General features: G+C 38.5%; 1 protein-coding gene across 1 annotated transcript in view; it reads right to left on the bottom strand.

Annotated features, from left to right (window-relative positions):
• The window catches only part of GTF2E2 (general transcription factor IIE subunit 2), a 69,782-nt gene extending 48,913 nt beyond the window's left edge, over positions 1 to 20,869 (bottom strand). The window contains exons 1-2 of the mRNA XM_024131524.3: positions 20,638 to 20,869; positions 16,830 to 16,999 (exon numbers count right to left, since the gene is read on the bottom strand). Coding sequence (XP_023987292.1) covers positions 16,830 to 16,995 — 166 coding nt within the window. The 5' untranslated portion in view covers positions 16,996 to 16,999; positions 20,638 to 20,869. The remainder of the gene's footprint in view (positions 1 to 16,829; positions 17,000 to 20,637) is intronic.
• Positions 20,870 to 21,529: the final 660 nt, after the last annotated feature.

Below are 21,529 nucleotides of genomic sequence, written 5' to 3'. Positions count from 1 at the left end.
AGAAAGCTAGTGGGAAGCAGCCGCATAGCACAGGGAGATCAGCTCTGTGCTTTGTGACCACCTAGAGGGGTGGGATAGGGAGGGTGGGATAGGGAGGGTGGGAGGGAGACGCAAGAGGGAGGGGATATGGGGATATATGTATACGTATAGCTGACTCACTTTGTTATACAGCAGAAACTAACACCACTGTAAAGCAATTATACTCCAATAAAGATGTAAAAAAAAAACCACAAACATAAGCACTGCCACTGCATAAACATGGATACTTAAAAAGGATGACAGCATGAAACAAGGAGCAATCTACATAGAAGATCACTTGGTTCAGAACATGTATCATTCTGTTGCATATTTACAGGCAGAAATCCTCATGCTACCATTGCATCACAAATGCATTCTATTAGTCATAGGCACGAAGGGTAAAAAAAAGTCACTGTAAATACCAGGAAGACATTTCAGAAGTACACATTCTATTAGCCAGGCATCAGATCAGACATTATAAAGTTCCCATGTGGCTGATCCACAAAGGAAGAGGTTAAATAAAAGGGGGGAGAGTCAATTTCTGGCACCAGTTTGGTAGTAATAATTTAAACAAAAGAATGCATTAGAATAACCACAAGTCAAACGTAACAACTGTCAGAGATCCACAGGAACAGCTTCTACAAGGCAACATAATATTCCTTTGAGATTAGTGAAAAGGCTTTATTGAATGATTTTTTGAGACCTCATATGCAATTTTCCTTTAAAAATAACTTTGTTACAATTTTAATAATATAATAACTTAATTGACACATTAAAGCCTTCTTTACTATGTTTTCAAAAATAGCAATATTAAGAATGCCTTACGGGGACGTCCTTGGTGATCCAGTGGTAAAGAATCCGCCTTACAATGCAGGGGATGCGGGTTCCATCCCTGGTCAGAGAACTAGGATTCCCACATGCCGTGGGGCAACTAAGCCCACATGCCACAAACTACAGAGCCCACGTGCTCCGGAGCCCGTGTGCCACCACTAGAGAGAGAAAACCCACACGCTACAACTAGAGAGAAGCCCACGCGCCACAACGAAGAGCCTGCGTGCCACAGCTAAGACCCAACACAGCCATAAATAAACAAACAAATAATAAAACTCTGTTCCCTTGGCAAAATTCTAAAAAAACAAAACAACAAAGAATGCCTTACAGGTGTGCTTTCACATTTACTACTTCAATTATTAAATACTTCCTACATGGTTCATTTTCCCAAGGTTTCAAGAAACTCATGATAATAGTAACTAACATTTATTGAACACCTACTATTGCCAAGACCCGTGCTAAATGATTTTCCCATTTAATCACTCCCAAAAATCCTATTTAGGAGGTTTTACTGTCTCATTTTAAACCTAAGAAAGCTCAGAGTAATAAGTGGCAGAGTAAAGATTCAAATCCAGTTGTAAACTCTGATATGTCTTGTATAAGAATCATTAACTAATATTTAACACAGGTTACTCCATCTCAAACTGGATATTGTGTCACAGTACAGAAATTCATAAATGCATATTTAGGGAATTCCTGTTTGACTTCAGGAAAATAATACTACGTTACTCCTATACTACTAAATAAACAACTAACTGGAAAGACTATAAATAACAGTTACGGACAATATGCTAAGGATAAGCACCACGCAAATGGTCAAACATGAAGCACATACAGTATTGTTTACCATAAGGCCTCCAGTGTTTAACTCAATGCCAGGCACAGTCAACAATAAATATTAATTGACTGAATGAATGAACGTATTTCCACATACCCCTTTATTGGCCCTAGAAACAAATGTGCCAATTATCCATAATTTTAAAAAATAAGTTTGCACAGCAAGCATTTACCCAGTCTGCTGTTGTTCTAGTAGCCACTCCCATAAATAAAAACCTTGACTGTTAAGCTTAGACCACAACTCTAACACACCGTAAGAAAATCATTCTATCTCTACACATCCAACTGAGGATTCTTTTACAATTTAACTTTCACAGACTGTTTTTAACACAGGTGGTGTACCTACCAAAACTTATCCTTCTCCCAAATAGTAGAAATAAAAACCTTATTTTCTTTCTTCTGCCTCAGAATTTCATCTAAATCAAACCACCACATGGAAATAATCACTTCCAGAGAGCAAGATTTACATAAATAACAAGTATTAGAAAGAAGAGAAAGAAAATATCATTTATGAGATCTTACGCACACTTCATGGAGGAAACACCACGCTGGTAAACCCGGACTGTTTGTTTCCCAGGTTACTGCCTCTCTCGACATTATCTTCTAGCCCTAGCACTGAAATAATCACTGAAGGATCTGAAATTTTACAGCTAAGCACTATGGAATCATCAATTTGTTACTAACAAATTCCTGTGCAGAAATTTAGCTTAAAGACAAAAAAATAAGGCCAAAATAAAGGGTGCAGAAATTTAGCTTAAAGACAAAAAAATAAGGCCAAAATAAAGGGTGACAGTTGAGAACCCAGACGGCTCTATTCAAGTTTATGAATGATTTACTCCTAGGGTGGCAGGACTTAATGCAAATGCAAGTAGAGGAAACTGTCAGCTGCATTGTGGTTCAACCAATAGAAGCACAGCTCCATCTTGGCTGTGCACTAGACTGCATTACAAACAGACGGATACCATCGCTTCAACTGCAGCCTTTCAGACAAGAGGTAGGTTATACGATCTTTCCATTTAATAATACATGTCCTTATGATACAATATAAATTTTTTACCATAAAAACGAAGAAGAAAGCTTTGTTCCTACTAAAGACCCAAAAAACTGTATTCATTTCATTGTTTGGTAGGATTTTATTATGAAAATATGAAGACTATCTTTGCTATTTGATAAGCATCCTTACCATCTGTGCCTTAACAGAAAATCATTACATTTTCTATGTACCTAATCTATATCCAGACCTCAGAGTAAGCCATATGCATGTGATGTTAAGAGGTTACTTGCAAATTTCATTTTCTCCGAGCTATTTCATTTCAGCGGTTTGGTCTGTCTTAACAAAGGATTTTTCTTAAAGAAAAATCTAGACTAAAAGCAAATCCAGGACTAAAGCTTTCTGATTATATGTGCAAATTTAAAGCAGTTATTTATAAGAAAGTTTGCTGTATTTTAAGGAATATGAGAAAATAATTCAAAATTTTATTTGACTTTGAGTGTAGATGCAGAGAATGCCAATAAATTATCATCACATTGTGATTTTTGTATAAAAATAAAAAGACCATAAAGGTACCATTACGTAGGCTGCATTATACTGTAACCAAAGAGACCATTTATAGCTTTAGACTTCCATACATTTTCATTAAAATAATTCCTTACAGTCAAATTTTAAAGTCTCTATCACTATAACATACAAATCATGCTATTAAATAAAAAACTTCTTAAGCAGTGTTTTTTTTATATGCCACAAAAATATACATTTATCACAGTATTTCTATATAATGTTAAAGTTATTCTTAAACTGAACTTAAAATAAATATACAGTAAGTCGTTTTGATAAACTAAATTTTAAAATAAAAGTATGCTCTAAGAAGAATTGGCTATGGGAGGAAGGAGGGTACCTTTCAAGGTAATAAGATTACTTTCATAGCTAACAGCAATCATTCATGCCTACTAAAAATTACTATTCAACTGCTGACCAAATTTCTAATTCTACAATATTAAAGCATGAAAATATAATTGTTTAGTAAATGCTAGAGTTCCAGGATATTACCTATATATACTGACCTAAAGATCCAACTTCTGTCCTTTTCTTTGCTGGTAAATCTATTTTAAATTTTAAAGGTTTGTGGGGTTTTTTTCATAATTTTTATTCCTTCTGTTTCTTAACCAGTGTTCTGCTAGCATGAGCAAAGTATCCCTTACAAAGCCCAAAGGTTGCTGTAAGAAGATATTAGATCTCTCCAGGTTCAGTACAATGTGGCTAATTGCCTAGAAAACATTCCTGCTTGCTATAGGAAGTATGGGAGCTCAAAAAAAGTCTCAGATCAAATAAAAATAACTTTGTCAAATAAAACAGTTAACTCATAACTCAAATTTCAGGTAAACTGTAGACAAAAACTCCTACCACCCACATTTTTTAAACATTATAATCAGCCTACATTTTACTGGCAATACATCTATAGTTAGTACAGATGGAGGCTCATTGCTGTTTAGCCAAACTAACTAAGACATGGCCTAAGCCTGAGAGTTCCAGCGTTGGGTGCGTTGTTCTATATATAAAGGCTATTACGATTAATTGATCATATTTCAAAGTGATATGCTTAAATGCACTAGAGAATTCAATTCAAGGCCTTTTTCCACAAATAGAGCAAAAGTATAATTTTATTCTGATCTGGCAATTCAAGGTTCCAGAACAGTTCCAAGTCCTATCCCTGTAAATATTTCACTAGGGCCTTTTAAAATGGGAGGAAAGGGGCTTCCTTGGTGGCGCAGTGATTGGGAGTCCGCCTGCCGATGCAGGGGACGTGGGTTCGTGCCCGGGTCCGGGAAGATCCCACATGCCGCGGAGCGGCTGGGCCTGTGAGCCTTGGCCGCTGAGTCTGCACGTCCGGAGCCAGTGCTCCACAACAGAAGAGGCCGCGGCAGTGAGAGGCCCGCGTACCGCACAAAAAAAAAAAAAAAAAAAAAGAAAAAAAAAGGGGAGGAAAAATAGATGATGGGAATATATTAGAAAATAATAATAAACTAAAAATTATACATATAAGAGACTGTTCCTACTTTTTACTGTTCGCTATCACTTTTCGTAAGGCATGTTACAGCATTTGCTTCACATAAATTTACATTTTAATTTCAAAAATAGTCTCAAAATACAAGAAAACCCTAATGATAAATGTCTTTCTATGTATCTAATTATGTCTAATTCATCAAAGCAAGATTTAGATTTTATCCTAAACTTAACACACAAAATTATTAGAGCTCTACCGTACTCTGAAAGAATAAACCACATTAAATTTAAGGTGGAAAATGAATCTATATTACAGGGTTTACTTTTTCCAGATATGCCCAGAAGCTAACTAAAAAGTGAATATTTTGAGATGCTCATCAGTTATCAACACACTCACAAATGGCAAACTGTCATCATTCACAACATAAACCTGACATGTACATATACTCTTTCTGAAAACTGCTTAGATGCTCCTAGCAAAACTTACAAGTACCCCTGGAAATGGCACATACTGCTATCCAGTCACTATCGCAAGTATAATTATCATAAGCATATTTGTGTGTGGATAAAGTACACAGTCTAACCAAAGTCACAATTCACTAATCCTAATTTTTTAGAAGTAATCCAAACACAACAGATTATTAAAAACGAAAGGCAAGGAATACTTCTGGGTTTGAATAAATAATACACTCAAATGGTTCAAAAACCAAAGGAATACAACAAGGTACATCTTGACAAGTCTCACACACATCCCTGTCTCCCGACTCGACTCCCCAACCAACCCCACAAGTAATCATTATTATTAATTTCTGTATATTCCCAAGATTTTTGTGCAGATACAAGCAACTAAAAATATATATTATTTCCCTTTTTCCTCTATACACTGTGCTGCACTTTGTTTACTTAAGAACATATCCTAGAAATCTTTCCATGTCACTACAGTCACCTCATTCATGCTTAACATCCGACTGTGTGAGTATACTACATTAATTTAACCAGAAGAATAGTTCATTGATGGGTACAAGTTAACTTCAAAGTAAATGAATTTAGTTGTGTGTCTGTCTGCCTGCCCCTCTTCTTGCCCCCCCTTATCTCTCCCTTCCCATCTCTCCCCCTCCCTCCCTCTTGCTCTATTTTTTTAGGAGCAAGGGGACCTGAAAAATTTTTAAGCAGTTCACTTGTACCTCAAAAATAAATAGAATATAAAGTTCCTTAAGCCAACTTTCTAATCATTCTAAAATTTCATTTTGAAACAGTAACTTACATTATCAGTCTTTACAATTTCTCCCCAGTCTTAAGAAGGCACCACAAATTTAAAAAGGCCTACTCATGGGATTTCCCTGGTGGTCCAGTGATAAAGAATCTGTCTTCCAACGCCGGGGACGCAGGTTCGATCCCTGGTCGGGGAACTAAGATCCCACATGCCGCAGGGCAACTAATTCCGCATGCCACAACTACTAAGCCCACGCATCTCAACAAGAGAAAACCCGAACACCACTAGAGAGAAGCCCACGTGCCACAACAAAGACACGACGCAGCCAAAAATAAAAATGAAATAAATATTAAAATAAATAAAAATAAAAAGGCCTGCTCATAATAAATTAAAATACAAAGTAATCAATTCAGTATAATTTCAACCAGGTATGAGTTATAGATTTATACATCCAATGTCTAGGATAAAAGAAAAAAATTACAAGTTTGATATGTTAGAGAGATAAGATTATAGGTGATGCTTTCTTTAAAAATTTATTTATTTATTATTTTTGGCTGCGTTGGGTCTTCGTTGCTGCGCGCGGGCTTTCTCTAGTTGCGGCAAGCGGGGGCTACTCTTTGTTGCGGTGCGCGGGCTTCTCATTGCGGTGGCTTCTCTTGTTGCGGAGCACGGGGTCTAGGCACGCGGGCTTCAGTAGTTGTGGCACGTGGGCTCTAGACCACAGGCTCAGTAGTTGTGGCGCATGGGCTTAGTTGCTCCGCAGCATGTGGGATCTTCCCGGACCAGGGCTCCAACCTGTGTCCCCTGCATTGGCAGGCGGATTCTTAACCACTGCACCACCAGGGAAGCCCATAGGTGATGCTTTTAATTTTTATTTTAAATTGCTATAATGATATTTTTGATATCAATCATGAAATAGCAGTTTAAATTAACATTAATTAATAGGGTAGATTAATTTCAGAGGCATAATGTGGAAATTACCTCACTCTACTCTCTCCTCCCTCCCCTACCATTGTTTCCCCTGCAGTCAGTTCTAACGCCAGATTTAGAAGAGAAATCTTCAAAAGAAATTCCCAAATTTTAAAGAGGAATCAACCTGAAAGGCCTTAACAGAAAGTCTAAGGAATACTTTCATCAGTGCTGGAGAGGGCTAGGTTAGCCAAGGTAAAATTATTAGACAGAGCCTCAAGCAAGTCTTCCTGTTCTTTACCTACCCACATAAGTCGCACAATCCTCCATTTCACCAAGGTCCTAATCTTCTTCCTCTCCCTCTCCTCTATTAGCTCTGCTTTTTAAAAAGCACCTGGAACTCATTCACACTGATGTAAAAATAATTGTAACAATGTTTGTTACCCCTCCCAGGAATATCTGCATTTTAGCAGTGCTAAAAATCCTAAAGGATTTCCAAAGCTGAACATTTTTCAGGCATTTGTGTGTCTGTGCACATGCATTCATGACACTATCAGCAAGGCTGGGTCAAAAAGGACTTAACTTTTGTCTCCTTTTGAGTTAGTTTCTATACGTTACTTGACTATTTGTGTAAAATGTGCTTAAGTTCAGAGGCAGCAACAATGCAGAGGTGGAGGGGTAGCCTATCAGGACTCCACACTGCACAACCCCAATTTACACTGTATTCTACCTGAATGGCACCCACCCCACAACAAAACATGACTGGTGCTCCCCAGAGCTGTACAACGCAGCAGGCTGCTTTCTATAAGGGTGTGCTTGGAAGAGAAAAATTCAAAAGATAAAAGAGTAACTTTGAAAGGCTGGGTCTCTTGACATAGTTTGAAATACTGTAATGTAATGGGAAGTTACTCAAATACCTGTGTTCCAGACAATGCATTTTTGTATGTCCCAGAACAGGAGCAATTAATTCAATTACTGTCCATTAGTCTCTTGTCCCTCATTTCAAGATGAAAGGTGACCAAGCACTATAAATGGATTCTTAAATTCAACAAGAAAAAATGAATTTAAGCCTTTACTTTTGGCCTCAGATCATCAATTTAACCTTCAAAATATATGAAGGAAAAAAGGAAGGGACCAAGTCCATCCAAAGAAGTGAGATGATCTGCCATGCAAATCAGATTTAAAGAAAAAAGAAAAAAAAAAAACCTTAGAAAATATTAGTTTATTAACCCCAAAGTTTTAAAATTATAAAGAAAACAGAAATCTAAGGAATTATATTGTTATGTTTGGGGGGGTTTAAAAGTCAGTTTTTAATCTTTTTTGGTGTGAAAATAATATTGTGGTTATATTTAAAGACAGAGTCCTCACCTTTAAAGAGACATATACTGAAATATCCCTAGATGAAGTGACATGATGTCTGGGATTTGCCTCAAAATAATCCATGGAATGGAAGTGAGTACAGATATAGACTGGCCAAGAATTGATCAATGAAGCTGTGCTATAAGCACATGGGTGTTTATTATACTCTTATACTTCTGTACTACCTTGAAATTTTCTATAAATGAAACATACTCTCACACACAAGTTATCTCCAGCACTTAGAAAAGTATTTGTTGGGACTTCCCTGGTGGTCCAGCAGTTAAGACTCCACACTCCCAATGCAGGGGGCCCGGGTTCAATCCCTGGTCAGGGAACTAGATCCCACATGCCACAACTAAAAGATTCCATGTGCCGCAACTAAAGATCCCACATGCCACAACTAAGATCCCGTGTACCCAACAAAAATCCCGCATGCTACAACTGAGACCCAGCGCAGCCAAATAAATATTTTTTTAAAAAAGGATTTGTTACACAGTAGGTAATCAATAAACATTTGTTTACAAGAATGAAAGTCTATTTAGAAATATGTAGCAAAAAAAATCATGCAAAATAATTCATTTCTTTCATAAAAGCAAGCACACAAACTGACAACAGTCACTGAATTAGGTAAGTGGAACTATGGGGTTTTTTCCACCCATTTCAAAAAGTTTCTTAGTATATAGGTATTTTATAATTTTTTCAAAAAGCTTAAAGAGATATTTTGGGGATTTTTGTTTATTTATTTATTTTTGACTGGGTCAGGTCTCAGTTGCAGCACACGGGATCTTCATTGCGGCATGTGGGCTTCTCTCTAGTTGTGGTGTTCAGGCTTTCTCTAGTTGGGCATGCAGGCTGCAGAGCACGTGGGTTCTACAGTTTGTGGCACATGGGCTCTCTAGTTGAGGCGTGTGGGCTCAGTAGTTGAGGCATGCAGGCTCAGTAGCCCTGTGGCACGTGGGAATCTTAGTTCCCCGACCAGAGATTGAACCCGCGTCCCCTGCATTGGAAGGTGGATTCTTTACCACTGGACCACCAGGGAAGTCCCTTTAAAAAGATATTTTTGAATGATTAAGATAATAAAGTCATTTATTATTTTTAATACTATCAGATCTTCAATCCTTTCAGTCCCATTTAAGGCCCAACAAGTATCAGGTCAACAAGAGCAAAGCTTAATGCAAGAACAGTGAAACTTTAACTCACTGGCTAATTTTGTGAAATGGAATAATAATTTAATAATACATGCCTTTGGGATGCTGAATTTGCCTGGTTTTTTTTTTAATGTTCCTGTCCATAGGTCACTTAGGTATTATGAAACATTTAAGACTATCATATACATAACCAAAAAAAATCCTAAGATTAAGGTCTCTTCATAGGCAACTTTAATCTAAAACTGTTTTATCCTTATTCTGAAAACCGCCATTATTTGGCTTTTCTTTCTCTACTCTTTTTCACTCAGCCATTATATCCTGATTCAGATCACCTGTCCTGGAAGTTTAAAGGAGTGGAAATAGAAATACACTGAACCAAGAAGGTGAGAAGGATCCACAAGGGTAATGGGAAAAGCTCTTCTGCGGACAGTTTGAAGAACACAACTTTAAAATGCTAAGATTTTTTTGTAGATAACAGCTCTCTGACCACTGCTTTAATCAAATTTTAAACCAATTCAGCTGCCTTTTTTCTCCCTCCATTAGCAGTTAATTTCTGTATATGAATCTTGATCATAAATATTTGTCTAACAAATGATACACATTAAAAAATACATGGGCTTCCCTGGTGGCGCAGTGGTTGGGGGTCCGCCTGCCGATGCGGGGGACGCGGGTTCGTGCCCCAGTCCGGGAGGATCCTGTGTCCGCGGCTGGGCCCATGAGCCATGGCCGCTGAGCCTGTGCGTCTGGAGCCTGTGCTCCGCAGCAGGAGAGGCCACAGCAGTGAGAGGCCCACATACCGCAAAAAAAAAAAAAAACATAGTAATATGGTTTACAGAGTACACTGCATAGATATCGAAAAAAATTCAAGAATACCATTCAGGCATTAATTCTGACAGAAAATAAGGAAGACTCATGCAGTCTATATAAATTTACTAACAAATCTTAGAAACTGACATTTGAATTGACCAATCTGTAGAGTTTGGTTACATATATTCATTTTCTACCTTTCTACAGATTCAAACAAGCCATATAAGAAGTGGAATCTCTAAGAATGGCCTCCCAGAGCTCCAGCCTCTGGAATGAAACAACTACATCTGTTTATCAGTACCTTGGTTTTCAAGTTCAAAAAATTTACCCTTTCCATGATAACTGGAACACCGCCTGCTTTGTCATTCTGCTTTTATTTATATTTACAGTGGTATCTTTAGTGGTGCTGGCTTTCCTTTATGAAGTGCTCGACTGCTGCTGCTGTGTGAAAAACAAAACTGTGAAAGACTTGAAAAATGAACCGAACCCTCTTAGAAGTATGATGGCCAACATCAGAAAACGTGAAACTGAAGTGGTCTAGTACTCTACATAAGATGAACAAAAGCTCTGAAAACAGCCGTCAATTACTCAGAAAAAAAGAAAAATTTCTGAGGTCAACTGTTATTACAAAATTGACTATGAATAAAAGATTTCTAATAGAAGGGAAAAACAAGTTAAATATGCACTTTTTGTGTGTATTGAGTTCATTAAATATACAGTAAAACTTTCACAAATGTGAATAATTTACCAGTCTATTTAAAATAACACTTCAGAAACTAGATAAAAGATTCCTAGAACTCAATACTAGGCATGAAAAAGTAAACTGGAAACCAAAAGAAAGGCTAATGATCCCAAAATAACATACCTAAACAAACCATGTGAACTAAAAAACAGAGTACTATCCTTCATATATTTTGGTAATTAAAATGCTACTTAAAATACTTACCTAAATCCAAAGTAAAATATTTCCACTTATACGTAAGTCCCTACTTACTAAGAAGCAATACTTTCTAGTTTATTGAAGACAACGTAAACATCTTTAAAGATTTAAGTTTTGTGTAGGATTAGTGTGGGAAAAAAAGACTCAAAATACTCAGCAAGGTTACAAGGACACTTGCATAAACTTTTCATAAAACTGACTTACTGTTTAGTAAGAAATACATGGTCTAAGATGAGCTGTTTTCAAACTAAAACTTCCTAGCATACCCCCTAAATTGCATTTCTTGAGCTTGTTGTTTCATTATGCCTCTTGCATTCATACTCCCAAGGACTAAGATACCCAATGCAAAAAGACTGCCAGGTAATTCCCTGGCGGTTCAGTAGTTAGGACTGGACAATTTCACTGCCGGGACCCGGGTTCAATCCCTGGTCTGGGAATTAAGATCCCAAAAGCTGCGCAGTGTGGCCAAAAAAAAAAAAGACCGCCAAAAAAGTCAAAAGCAAGTCAAAAGCTAGGACCACTTAACACCTGTTAAGAAATACAGCAATCTTATTTCTTGGAATGCCAAAGGCTGTACAGTATTATATTTTATAACCCTGACACTATTTTGCTACTACCCATGAGCAAACCAAAGTATGCTTTTAACCACTACACTATAACTGCCCTTAGAACAGAAATGTCACTCCTGGACATTTATTCTGAGAAATTACTTCAAAAGAAAAAAACTGAAGATACAAAGATGTTTACAATAGCATTACTCAAAATAACAAAGTAATTGGAAGTAACGGCACTTAACTAAATGTGTCTCATCAACATTAAGAAGCAACTGAAAATTATGGCAAAACAGAAAATACTTGATATGGAAAGTGAAAAATAAGTATCTGTCATTTTCAACTTAGAGAGCCCCACAGGCCAGTCTGAAATCACTTTTCCACAATGTTTTTATATTTTTCTTTTAACATTAGAAACAAACACAAATAACGTAACCAACTTTCAAAGGACTTGTGGAACTTAGGTATACAAAATATTCTGGTAACCAAGAGCTACTCTGAGCGCTCGTTAAAACCACATTTTCATAAATGGAAAACTTTGGGGTCCTTGCCATAGATGGGAAGCATACAGGTCCTTTAATAACTAGATTTTTTGATAACATACACCTTTTCCCTACCCTACCCTGTAATCTATTTAGCCATTTAATATGTACTGAGTGCTTCCATGTGTGAGGGATTAGGTTACAATGGCAAACAAGTAATCATGCAATTACAGTGGCACACAATAGCTTTGTCAGAAACAGGGAGTGCTCTGGGAATTCAAAGGCTAAGCAATAAACACAAATTGGAAAGTGGGAATGACTTTAAAGCTGAAACCTAGAAAAGGAATAGGAGTTAACCAAAGGAAAGAGGGAAGGACGTAAGAAAGAACGTTCCAGGAAGAGGAAATAATATGAGCAAAGGCCAAGAGGCAAGAGAGTGAAGCATGTTAGAGGAGCTACAAGCCAGTATCACTAGGACAGAGTACAAGGAGAAAAGTGAGATATGGGCACAAAAGATAAGGGGGACAAGATCAAGTACAGCATGTAGGCTGCAGGAAAAGGTGGGCTTTGTCTGAAAAGCAATGATCAGCCTTAAGCAGAGAATGACATCATCAGATTCATGATTAGAAAAATCACTGACTGCTGTACAGAGAATGGCCAGTAGGGAAGCTAAACCAGGAGACCTGACAAGCAGCTGACCCGGCAATGCAATGGTAGTGCCCCGAGCTAGGGTGGTATGGTAGTCTTTAGCGTTTACACCCAGTATTTCCAGCTCCCCTCTTTCTGAGCACACGGAACTGGCTGGGTACAGCCCTGTGACTAGCTCTGGCTAATGAGCTGTGAGAGGAATTGATGTGTTATCACCTCCAGACCACAGCATTTAACTGCCAGGCAAGATCTTCCAGAGTTCTCTTTCCCTCGGGCATTGAAACAAAACCAACAACATTTGAAATATCAGCTACTCTATCAGCTTGGGTCCTTGAGTGACTGTAATGAGCTAAGACCCCTGCCAACATATGATAAACATGTGGTATGAAAGAGAAACAAACCTTGGTTGTTTTAAGCCACTGAGATTTTGGAGCAAAGATATTCTTAAGCAGATCAAAGAGACCAGGTCTAAGAGCAGATCTCTGTTAATGTTTAAAACAATTTGTAAAATTTTATTATGAATTCATGTAAATTTCATTGTAATGAGAGATAATGCACCTGCTAACAACAATGATAAACCTCCTTTGATAGAAAGACCAGCTCTGCTTTAACATCAGTAAAGCAGCTTGAAGAACATCTAACAAGATGACATCAATAAAGATTACACTGCTACATTTTGAAGGAGGTAAATAATTTCTGTTGTGAATTACGTTGCACTGACCTAGCTGTCTAAAAGATAATAGCCTAAGAGTAAACTAAACCCAAAATAAGCAGAAGGAAGGAAATAATAAATGCTGAAGTGGAAATAAATGAAATTTTTAAAAACCAGAAAAACAGATAAATCAGTGAAATAGAGTTTTTTTTGTTTGTTTGTTTTTTGGTATGCGGGCCTCTCACTGCTGTGGCCTCTCCCGTTGCGGAGCGCAGGCTCCGGACACGCAGGCTCAGTGGCCATGGCTCACGGGCCCAGCCGCTCCGCAGCATGTGGGATCTTCCCAGACCAGGGCACAAACCCGTGTCCCCTGCATCAGCAGGCGAACTCTCAACCACTGCGCCACCAGGGAAGCCCAAAGAGTTTTGTTTTTTTTTTTTTTAAAGATCAACAAAATTGACAAATCTTTAAATTGGACTAACCAAAAAACAAAACAAAAACAAATACACAAACAAAAAATTCCTAAAATCAGAAATGAAAGGAGGGATATCACTATTGACCTTATAGAAATCAAAAGCGAATACTCTAAAAAACTTTGGACAATGTAGATGATGACATGGACAAACTCCTAAAAAGACAAACTACCAAATTAACTCAAGAAGAAATAGAAAATCTGAATAGATCTATAAGAAGAAATTTCAACCAAGAGCATCCCACAAAGGAAAGCTCAGGTCCAAATGGCTTCCCTAGTGAATTCTATCAAATATTTAAGAAGAAATTTATATCAAACCTTCACAAACCTTTCCAGAAAATAGAGGAAAAGGAAATACTTCACAAATCGTCTGAGGTCAGAAATACCCCAATAAGCACAAGAAAAGAAAACTAGACCCTATTCCTCACGAGTACAGATACAAAAATCCTGTACAAAATATCAGCAAAAATTCTGTACAAAATATTACAGAAGTGGATTATTCAGCAAAGTGAACCCCACAACAAATAAAAATGATTACACACCATGACCAAGTAAGATTTATTCCAAGAATATAAGGCTGGTTTAACATCTGAAAACAAATTAATGTAATATATATTAATAAAAAACAAGAACAAACATGATTACCTCAATAGATGCAAAAAAGCATTTAACAACATCCACTACCCATTTATATTAAAAGCTCTCAACAAACTAAAAATAGAGGGGACCTCTTGATAAAGGGCACCTACAAAAACCCTGCAGCTAACATACATAATAGTGAAAGACTGAATGCTTTCCCCCTAAGATAGGAACAAGCGAAAGATATTCACACTCACTACTACTTCTATTACTAGCCAATACTAACAGTCAAGAAAAAGAAAAGGCATTCGTATTGGCAAGGGGAAGTAAAACTTTTCTTATTCACAGATGACAAAATCTTACTTATAGATAATCCTAAAAAATCCACACAAAAAAACTAGAAATAATGAGTTCAGCAAGGTTGCAGAGTTTGAGAACAGTGTACAAAAATCTACTGTGTTTCCATATACTAGCAATTAACAATCCAAATATCAAATTAAGAAAACAATTTCATTCACAATATCAAAAAGAATATTTAGAATTTAACAAAGCAAGACATACATTAAAATCTACAAAACATTGTTGAAAGAAATTAGAAACCTAAAAAAATGGAAAGATAGCCATGTTAATTGACTGAAAGACTTAATATTGTTAAGATAGCCAACTCTCGATGCAATCCCTATCAAAATCACAGCTGGCTCTTTTACAGATGAGACCTGACAAGCTGATCCTAAAATTTATAAGGAAATGCAAAGGCTCCAGGAAAAACCAAAACAACTTTGAAAAACAGAACAAAACTGAAGGACTTACACTTCCACACTTCCCAATTTCAAAATGTCACTAGAATGCTACAGCAATCAAGAGAATATCGTACTGGCATACAGACAGACATATGAGTCAACGGAACCAAATTTACATTCCAGAAAAAAAACTTTCATTTGTAGTCAATGGATATTCAACAATGATGCCAATGCAAGTCAATGGGGAAAAGAAAGTTTTTTCAAGAAATGGTGCAGGGACAACTGAATAACCACACACAAAAAGATGAATTTACACCCTTATGTTAAACCATACATAAAAAAATCAACTCAAACATATCACAGACCTAAATCTAAGAGGTAAAACTATAAAACTCTTAGAAGAAAACACAGGAGGAATTTTTTATGACCTTGGGTTAGGCAAAGATTTCTTAAATATGACACCAAGAACACATGTGATATTGGATCAAGAAACTGTACCCAGAATATATAAAGAACTCTTACAAATCAGTAGGAAGAAGACAACCCAAATTTTTCAAATGGGCAAAAAATTTTGAATAGACATTTCACCAAAAGACACATGATCAATAACACATGAAATGATGTTCAACATAATTAGTCATTAGGGTACTGCACATTAAAACCACAATGATACCACCTCACACCCACCAGAATGGCTACAATCAGAATGACAAGGAATAACAACTGTTGGCAAGAATAAGAAAAAAAGTGGAACCCACATGCATTGATGGTGAAAATGTAAAATGGTACAGCCATTTTGGTAGTTTCAGAGGAAAAAAACACACATCCATACAAAGACTTGTAAGTGAATGTTCCCAGCAGCACTATTCATAATAGCCAAAAAGTGGAAATAATCCAAATGTCCATTAACTGATGAATAGATAAACAAATTGTGGTATATACCACAAATTGTGGTATATATCATACAATGGAATACTCTTCAGCAATAAAATGGAATGAAATACTGATACATGCTACAACATGGATAAATCCTGGACAAAATGTCAGCAAACTGAATCCCACAACAAAGGATTACACACCATGACCAAGTAGGATTTATTCCAAGAATGCAAGGTTGGTTTAACATCTGAAAATCCGTTAATGTAATATACCATATTAACAAAGAACAAGAACAACATTATCATCTCAACAGATGCCTGGTAAAAGAAGCCACATACTGAAGAACACATATTGTACAATTCCATTTATATGAAATATCCAGAAAAGGCAAATATATAGAGACAGAAGTAGATTATTAATTATCAGAGGCTGAGGTGGGAACAAAAATTCAATTGTAGTAATAGTTGTTGCACAACTCTGTAAACTTACTAAAAATCTTTGAATTATACCCTTAAAACGAGTGAACGGTACAGTACATAAAATAAACCTCAGTGAAGTGTTTTGTTTTTTTCTTAAAGATAATAACCTAAATTCTAACTACAAAACAACTATTAACATCTTAAGAGCAAAAAATTCTCATCACCCCATCCCTTATACTTAACAAAGTACCTAACAAACAATATGAATGATGAACTGAAAAATGAACTAAATGGTTTCCTGAAAAATAAAAGCTGAACAGTCCTAAAGAGTCAATTCTACTAACCAGAATTTTGTTTAGAGCCTGATGATCCTCCATGTTCTAGCTTCGCTTTCTTCTTCTTTGATGATGATGAAGATGACTCAGAAGATACAGAACGTTTTTCTACTACAGGAGTGGAAAGAGCTCGTTTTTTGAACAGCTCCCGTTCTCTCAAGAGACTTGGATCCATAATGCTGCAAAGATAAAAATAAGTTTTTTTAATACAGATTCCAGCCACTCAAATCTATGTGCCAAATCCACAGGTCTCAACGAGTTACTTCCCAAACAGAATTACCTTTTATTACTAGTTCTCTAGCACTTGTATTTATTCACTTACTCATTCACTCAAAAATTCTTTAATTAGTGCCTGTTATATGCCAAGCACTGTGCTAGGCACTAGTAAAGAAAAACAGGATTATTCTCTAAAGCCCTAGAACTACACTGTCCAATATAACAAACAGCCACTGGCCGAAGTGCTGACTGAGCGCCTGAAATCCGGCTAGAGTTGAGATGTACTCTAAGTGTAAAATACACCCGCATTTAAAAGACTCAATACAACGAAAAGAACTTTATAAATTACTGAAATATTTTAGACTGATTATGCTAATGTGATAATAGTTTGGATATACTGGGTTAAGTAAAATATTAAAATTAATTTCCCCTATTTTTTCTTTTTTTTAATTTATGGCTACTAGAACATTTTTAATTACATGTGTGGCTCACACTTGCAGCTCACACTGTATTCCTACTGGACAATGCTGCTTTAGGAACAACAGCAGGACTACTGGGTGGAAATTAGGAAACAAATTTAGGCTCATTGCAAAAACATGAGAACCATCAGAATTGCTTATAAATTAAAAGGTATATTTTAAAACTGGTGGACTCTCATAAGTAGTGAAGAGGCTGGATTAATATGTGTTAGAAATATCTGCAGAAAATTCCTGATTTGGAAGGAGGTGGGACTAGACCTCTTTGGGTTTTTTCACAGTTTTAAAACTCTACAATTCTAAGCAACTTCAGTACAACCAGGGAAGCCACAGGTCATTCAACAAGTATTTTAAAACATTCCTCTCTTGTCTGAACTCTCCCTAGAACCCCATGGAGAGTCTCAGAAGTACACAAGCTGACTACGAAAATGACTTCTACACTATTAAGACTAGTGTTCATAAGTTGGGAAGCAAAGTCCCAGAGGAAAAAGACTCTATCTTATACTTGGAAAGGCTTCAGGCATCGGGTAGCTCAATAAATATTTAAGTGAGTAACGAACAGAAGAACACCTTTTAATTGCTCTAGCCTCATTGTTAATGGTTTTACAATCCTTTATTAAATGTCTTCTGTTTGGGCTTCCCTGGTGGCACAGTGGTTAAGAATCCGCCTGCCAATCCAGGGGACACAGGTTCGTTCCCTGGTCCGGGAAGATCCCACACGCCACGGAGCAACTAAGCCTGTGCGCCACAACTACTGAAGCTCGCGCCCCTAGAGCCCGTGAGCCACAACAAGAAAAGCCACCACAATGAGAAGCCCGCAAACCGCAACGAAGAGTAGCCCCCTCGCTGCAACTAGAGAAAAGCCCGCGCGCAGCAACGAAAGACCCAATGAAGCCAAAAAAATAAATAAAATAATTTTTTTAAAAAGCAATGAATAAATAAAACGTGACTTAGCATGCTAAAAGTTAAAAATAAGCATTGAATAATTACTCAGCCATTAAAAAGAATGAAATAATGCCATTTGCAGCAACACGGATGGACCTAGAGATTATCATACTCAGCGAAGTCAGAAAGAGAAACACCAATACCATATGCTATCACTTGTATGTGGCACCTAAAATATGACACAAATGAACATATCTACGAAACAAAAACAGACACACAAATATAGAAAACAGACTTGTGGTTGCCAAGCGGGGTGGGGGGGGGAGGACTGGGAGTTTGGGTTAGCAGATGCAAACTATTATATATGTAGGACGCATAAACAACAAGGTCCCCTTGTATAGTACAAGGAACAATATTCAATATCCTGAGATAAACCATAATGGAAAAGAATATGAAGAATATATATGTATAACTGAGTCACTCTGCCGTACAGCAGAAATTAAACACAACATCGTAAGCCAACTATGCTTCAATAAAATTTAAAAGATATACATATATAAAAGCACTGATAAGAAATAATCAGAGTAAACTTCAGCAAGAAACGAAAGAAGAATCAACGGCACAGGACCTCGAATCTAAGACCTGCCTTCTTCCCTCAGTTCTAATCCCTAACAGCAACATGACCTGGGAAATCCACTAGACCTCCCTAAATCCAATTTTATCATAAGTAAAATAAGGGTACTACCAATGCTGTCTACATCTAGCCCAACTGTAAGAATAAACTGAGAAAATGTTTGTGAAAATGATTTTTTAAATAGTAAAGCTATACAAATATATGTTATTTCAGTACTATTATTTCGAGTTGGATCTGAAAAGAAGTAACCGAATGATTACACTGGGGTGAGGAAAGCAGGAGGCAGTCTTGGGGAGGAAAAGAGTCAGAACAAGAAAGGAGAATCCCCCAGTGATAAGGCAAGGACAACAAGCCTAAAACAGGAAACATCTGTTATCTGTTTATTTCACCTTGTAAAGACAGATAACTAACCCCGGCTGTTATAACCATGATTTTAACACAGATTTAAACAAAAGCCTTACAGTTTACAAAGACCTGATGTTTACAGCATTTGATCCTCACAACTCTACGAGGTAACTGGTACTTCGCGTTATTTCTATTTTAATATGTGAAATCTGAAGTGAAGAGGCATCGTTAAGGTCACACAGCTGAAAGTACCTGAGCCAGGACACGAATATCCTGACTCCTAAATCAGGTGCCCCTCACTCCAGACCTGAAATGCTGGTAAAGGCCTCCCAAGCAAAGGCGACCTGTGTGGTTATGGGTCAAGTTCAATGGCACGTAGAACAGAAAGTTTAAGGTCTTTCACCATCACATGCTCCACCTAACTCTTCCTCACAAGACTACGCAGTATCTGTAGAGTTTTACATGTACTGACCTGTGTTGTAGACAGGACACATCATCCTGCCCATCTGACATTAACAAAAAACAAACCACAACTCAGAGAGTCCATGTGTTCCCCCCAATAAGAAGCCAAAAGTTAAATGAAAATCTTCTGGCTCCAAAGCCCACATTCTTTCCACTTTATCATTTGACTTCTTTCAACCTTTCTGCTCTTTCCTCTCTCGCTTCTTTCCCGCCTGCGCCTCGCAGGTGCCAACACTGCTATGAATAGCCGGCAAGCTGAGAATAGACACTTGCTCACCTCTTAAATGACAGAAACGTAGAGGTGGACGGAAAAAGGTTACCGCAGCTATCTGTTTCGGGAAATGTCTTTTAGGCTTTGCAGGAAACTACCATTATAACTCAAGCTTAGGAATCATTCCAAAGTAGGTCTCCAAAAGGCAGCTGAAAACAACAGTCGGGGAAGGAGCATCTACATCCCAGCCTTTAGGTGGCTGGGCACCGTTTCCCCAAACTCCACACACCTGGTTCGTACGGCAGCTGCTAATGCAAGCTGGGGCGGGGGGGGGGGGGGCAGGAAGAGGCACAGTCAGCTCTCCGATGTGAATTTCCCCTCTTTCTAACCCAAAACTTTGCTCAATGAACCTCCGGCCTAAAAGACGATGGTCCCGAAAAGCTGTTAGCAGGTTTCAGCGTTTCGCGCTGGGAACGGCGGCCCCAGCCTCCCGCGGGGTGGGAGGCCCGCTCGCCCCCGGGCGGAGGCGGCCTGGAGGAACAACAGGCCGGGGCTCCGCGCCCCTCACGCCGCTGCTGCAGCCCCTACCTGAGCCAGGAGGGCCGCCCCACGCGCCCGGCCGCCGCCTCCCAGAGCCTCCTCCTCGACAGCCGCACACGCCCGCGTGGCCGCCGCTTCCTGCTCGTCGTCAGTGCCCCCGCTCGCCCGCACGCACGCCCAGCGCTACCCCGCCAGGTCGGGGTCTCCGCACTGGCGGCGGCGGCGGCGGCGGCGGCGGCGGCAGCAGCTCAGGCGGCAACTCGACCCCGGGCTCCGCCCGCCACTTCCTGATCTGCGGGTTCGGAGCTCAGTCCCGGCAGCCACCGCGGCCCTTAGGCCGCCGAGAACGCGCATGCGTCCTCACCCGGGGAGGGGAATCCAGAGCTGGAGCGTCTCTGGTCTCCATGACAACGGGAGGGTGGTTGGGAGCGGGGCTTAAGTGGGAGTTAAATAGCCGCAGCTGAGAGAGAAGAAATCTTTCCTTCACAGAAATAGAACTGTAAAGCTACTAAATCCTCTTGCAGCGTGCTCTGGGATCTGTTTAACCCTAATGGCGACGAGATTTTTCAAGTTACTGTCTATCAGATGTTCTGTGACTTTATATCAAATGCCAGTCACCATCACCTTCTGTCATTTAAGAGGTGAGCAAGTGTCTATTCTCAGCTTGCCGGCTATTCATAGCAGTGTTGGCACCTGCGAGGCGCAGGCGGGAAAGAAGCGAGAGAGGAAAGAGCAGAAAGGTTGAAAGAAGTCAAATGATAAAGTGGAAAGAATGTGGGCTTTGGAGCCAGAAGATTTTCATTTAACTTTTGGCTTCTTATTGGGGGGAACACATGGACTCTCTGAGTTGTGGTTTGTTTTTTGTTAATGTCAGATGGGCAGGATGATGTGTCCTGTCTACAACACAGGTCAGTACATGTAAAACTCTACAGATACTGCG

The sequence above is a fragment of the Physeter macrocephalus genome, chromosome 20 (assembly GCF_002837175.3).
Source record: "Physeter macrocephalus isolate SW-GA chromosome 20, ASM283717v5, whole genome shotgun sequence".
NCBI classification, from domain to species: Eukaryota; Metazoa; Chordata; class Mammalia; order Artiodactyla; family Physeteridae; genus Physeter; species Physeter macrocephalus.
Note: the sequence above shows the minus strand (reverse complement) of the source record. Positions and strands in the feature narration are given on the sequence as shown.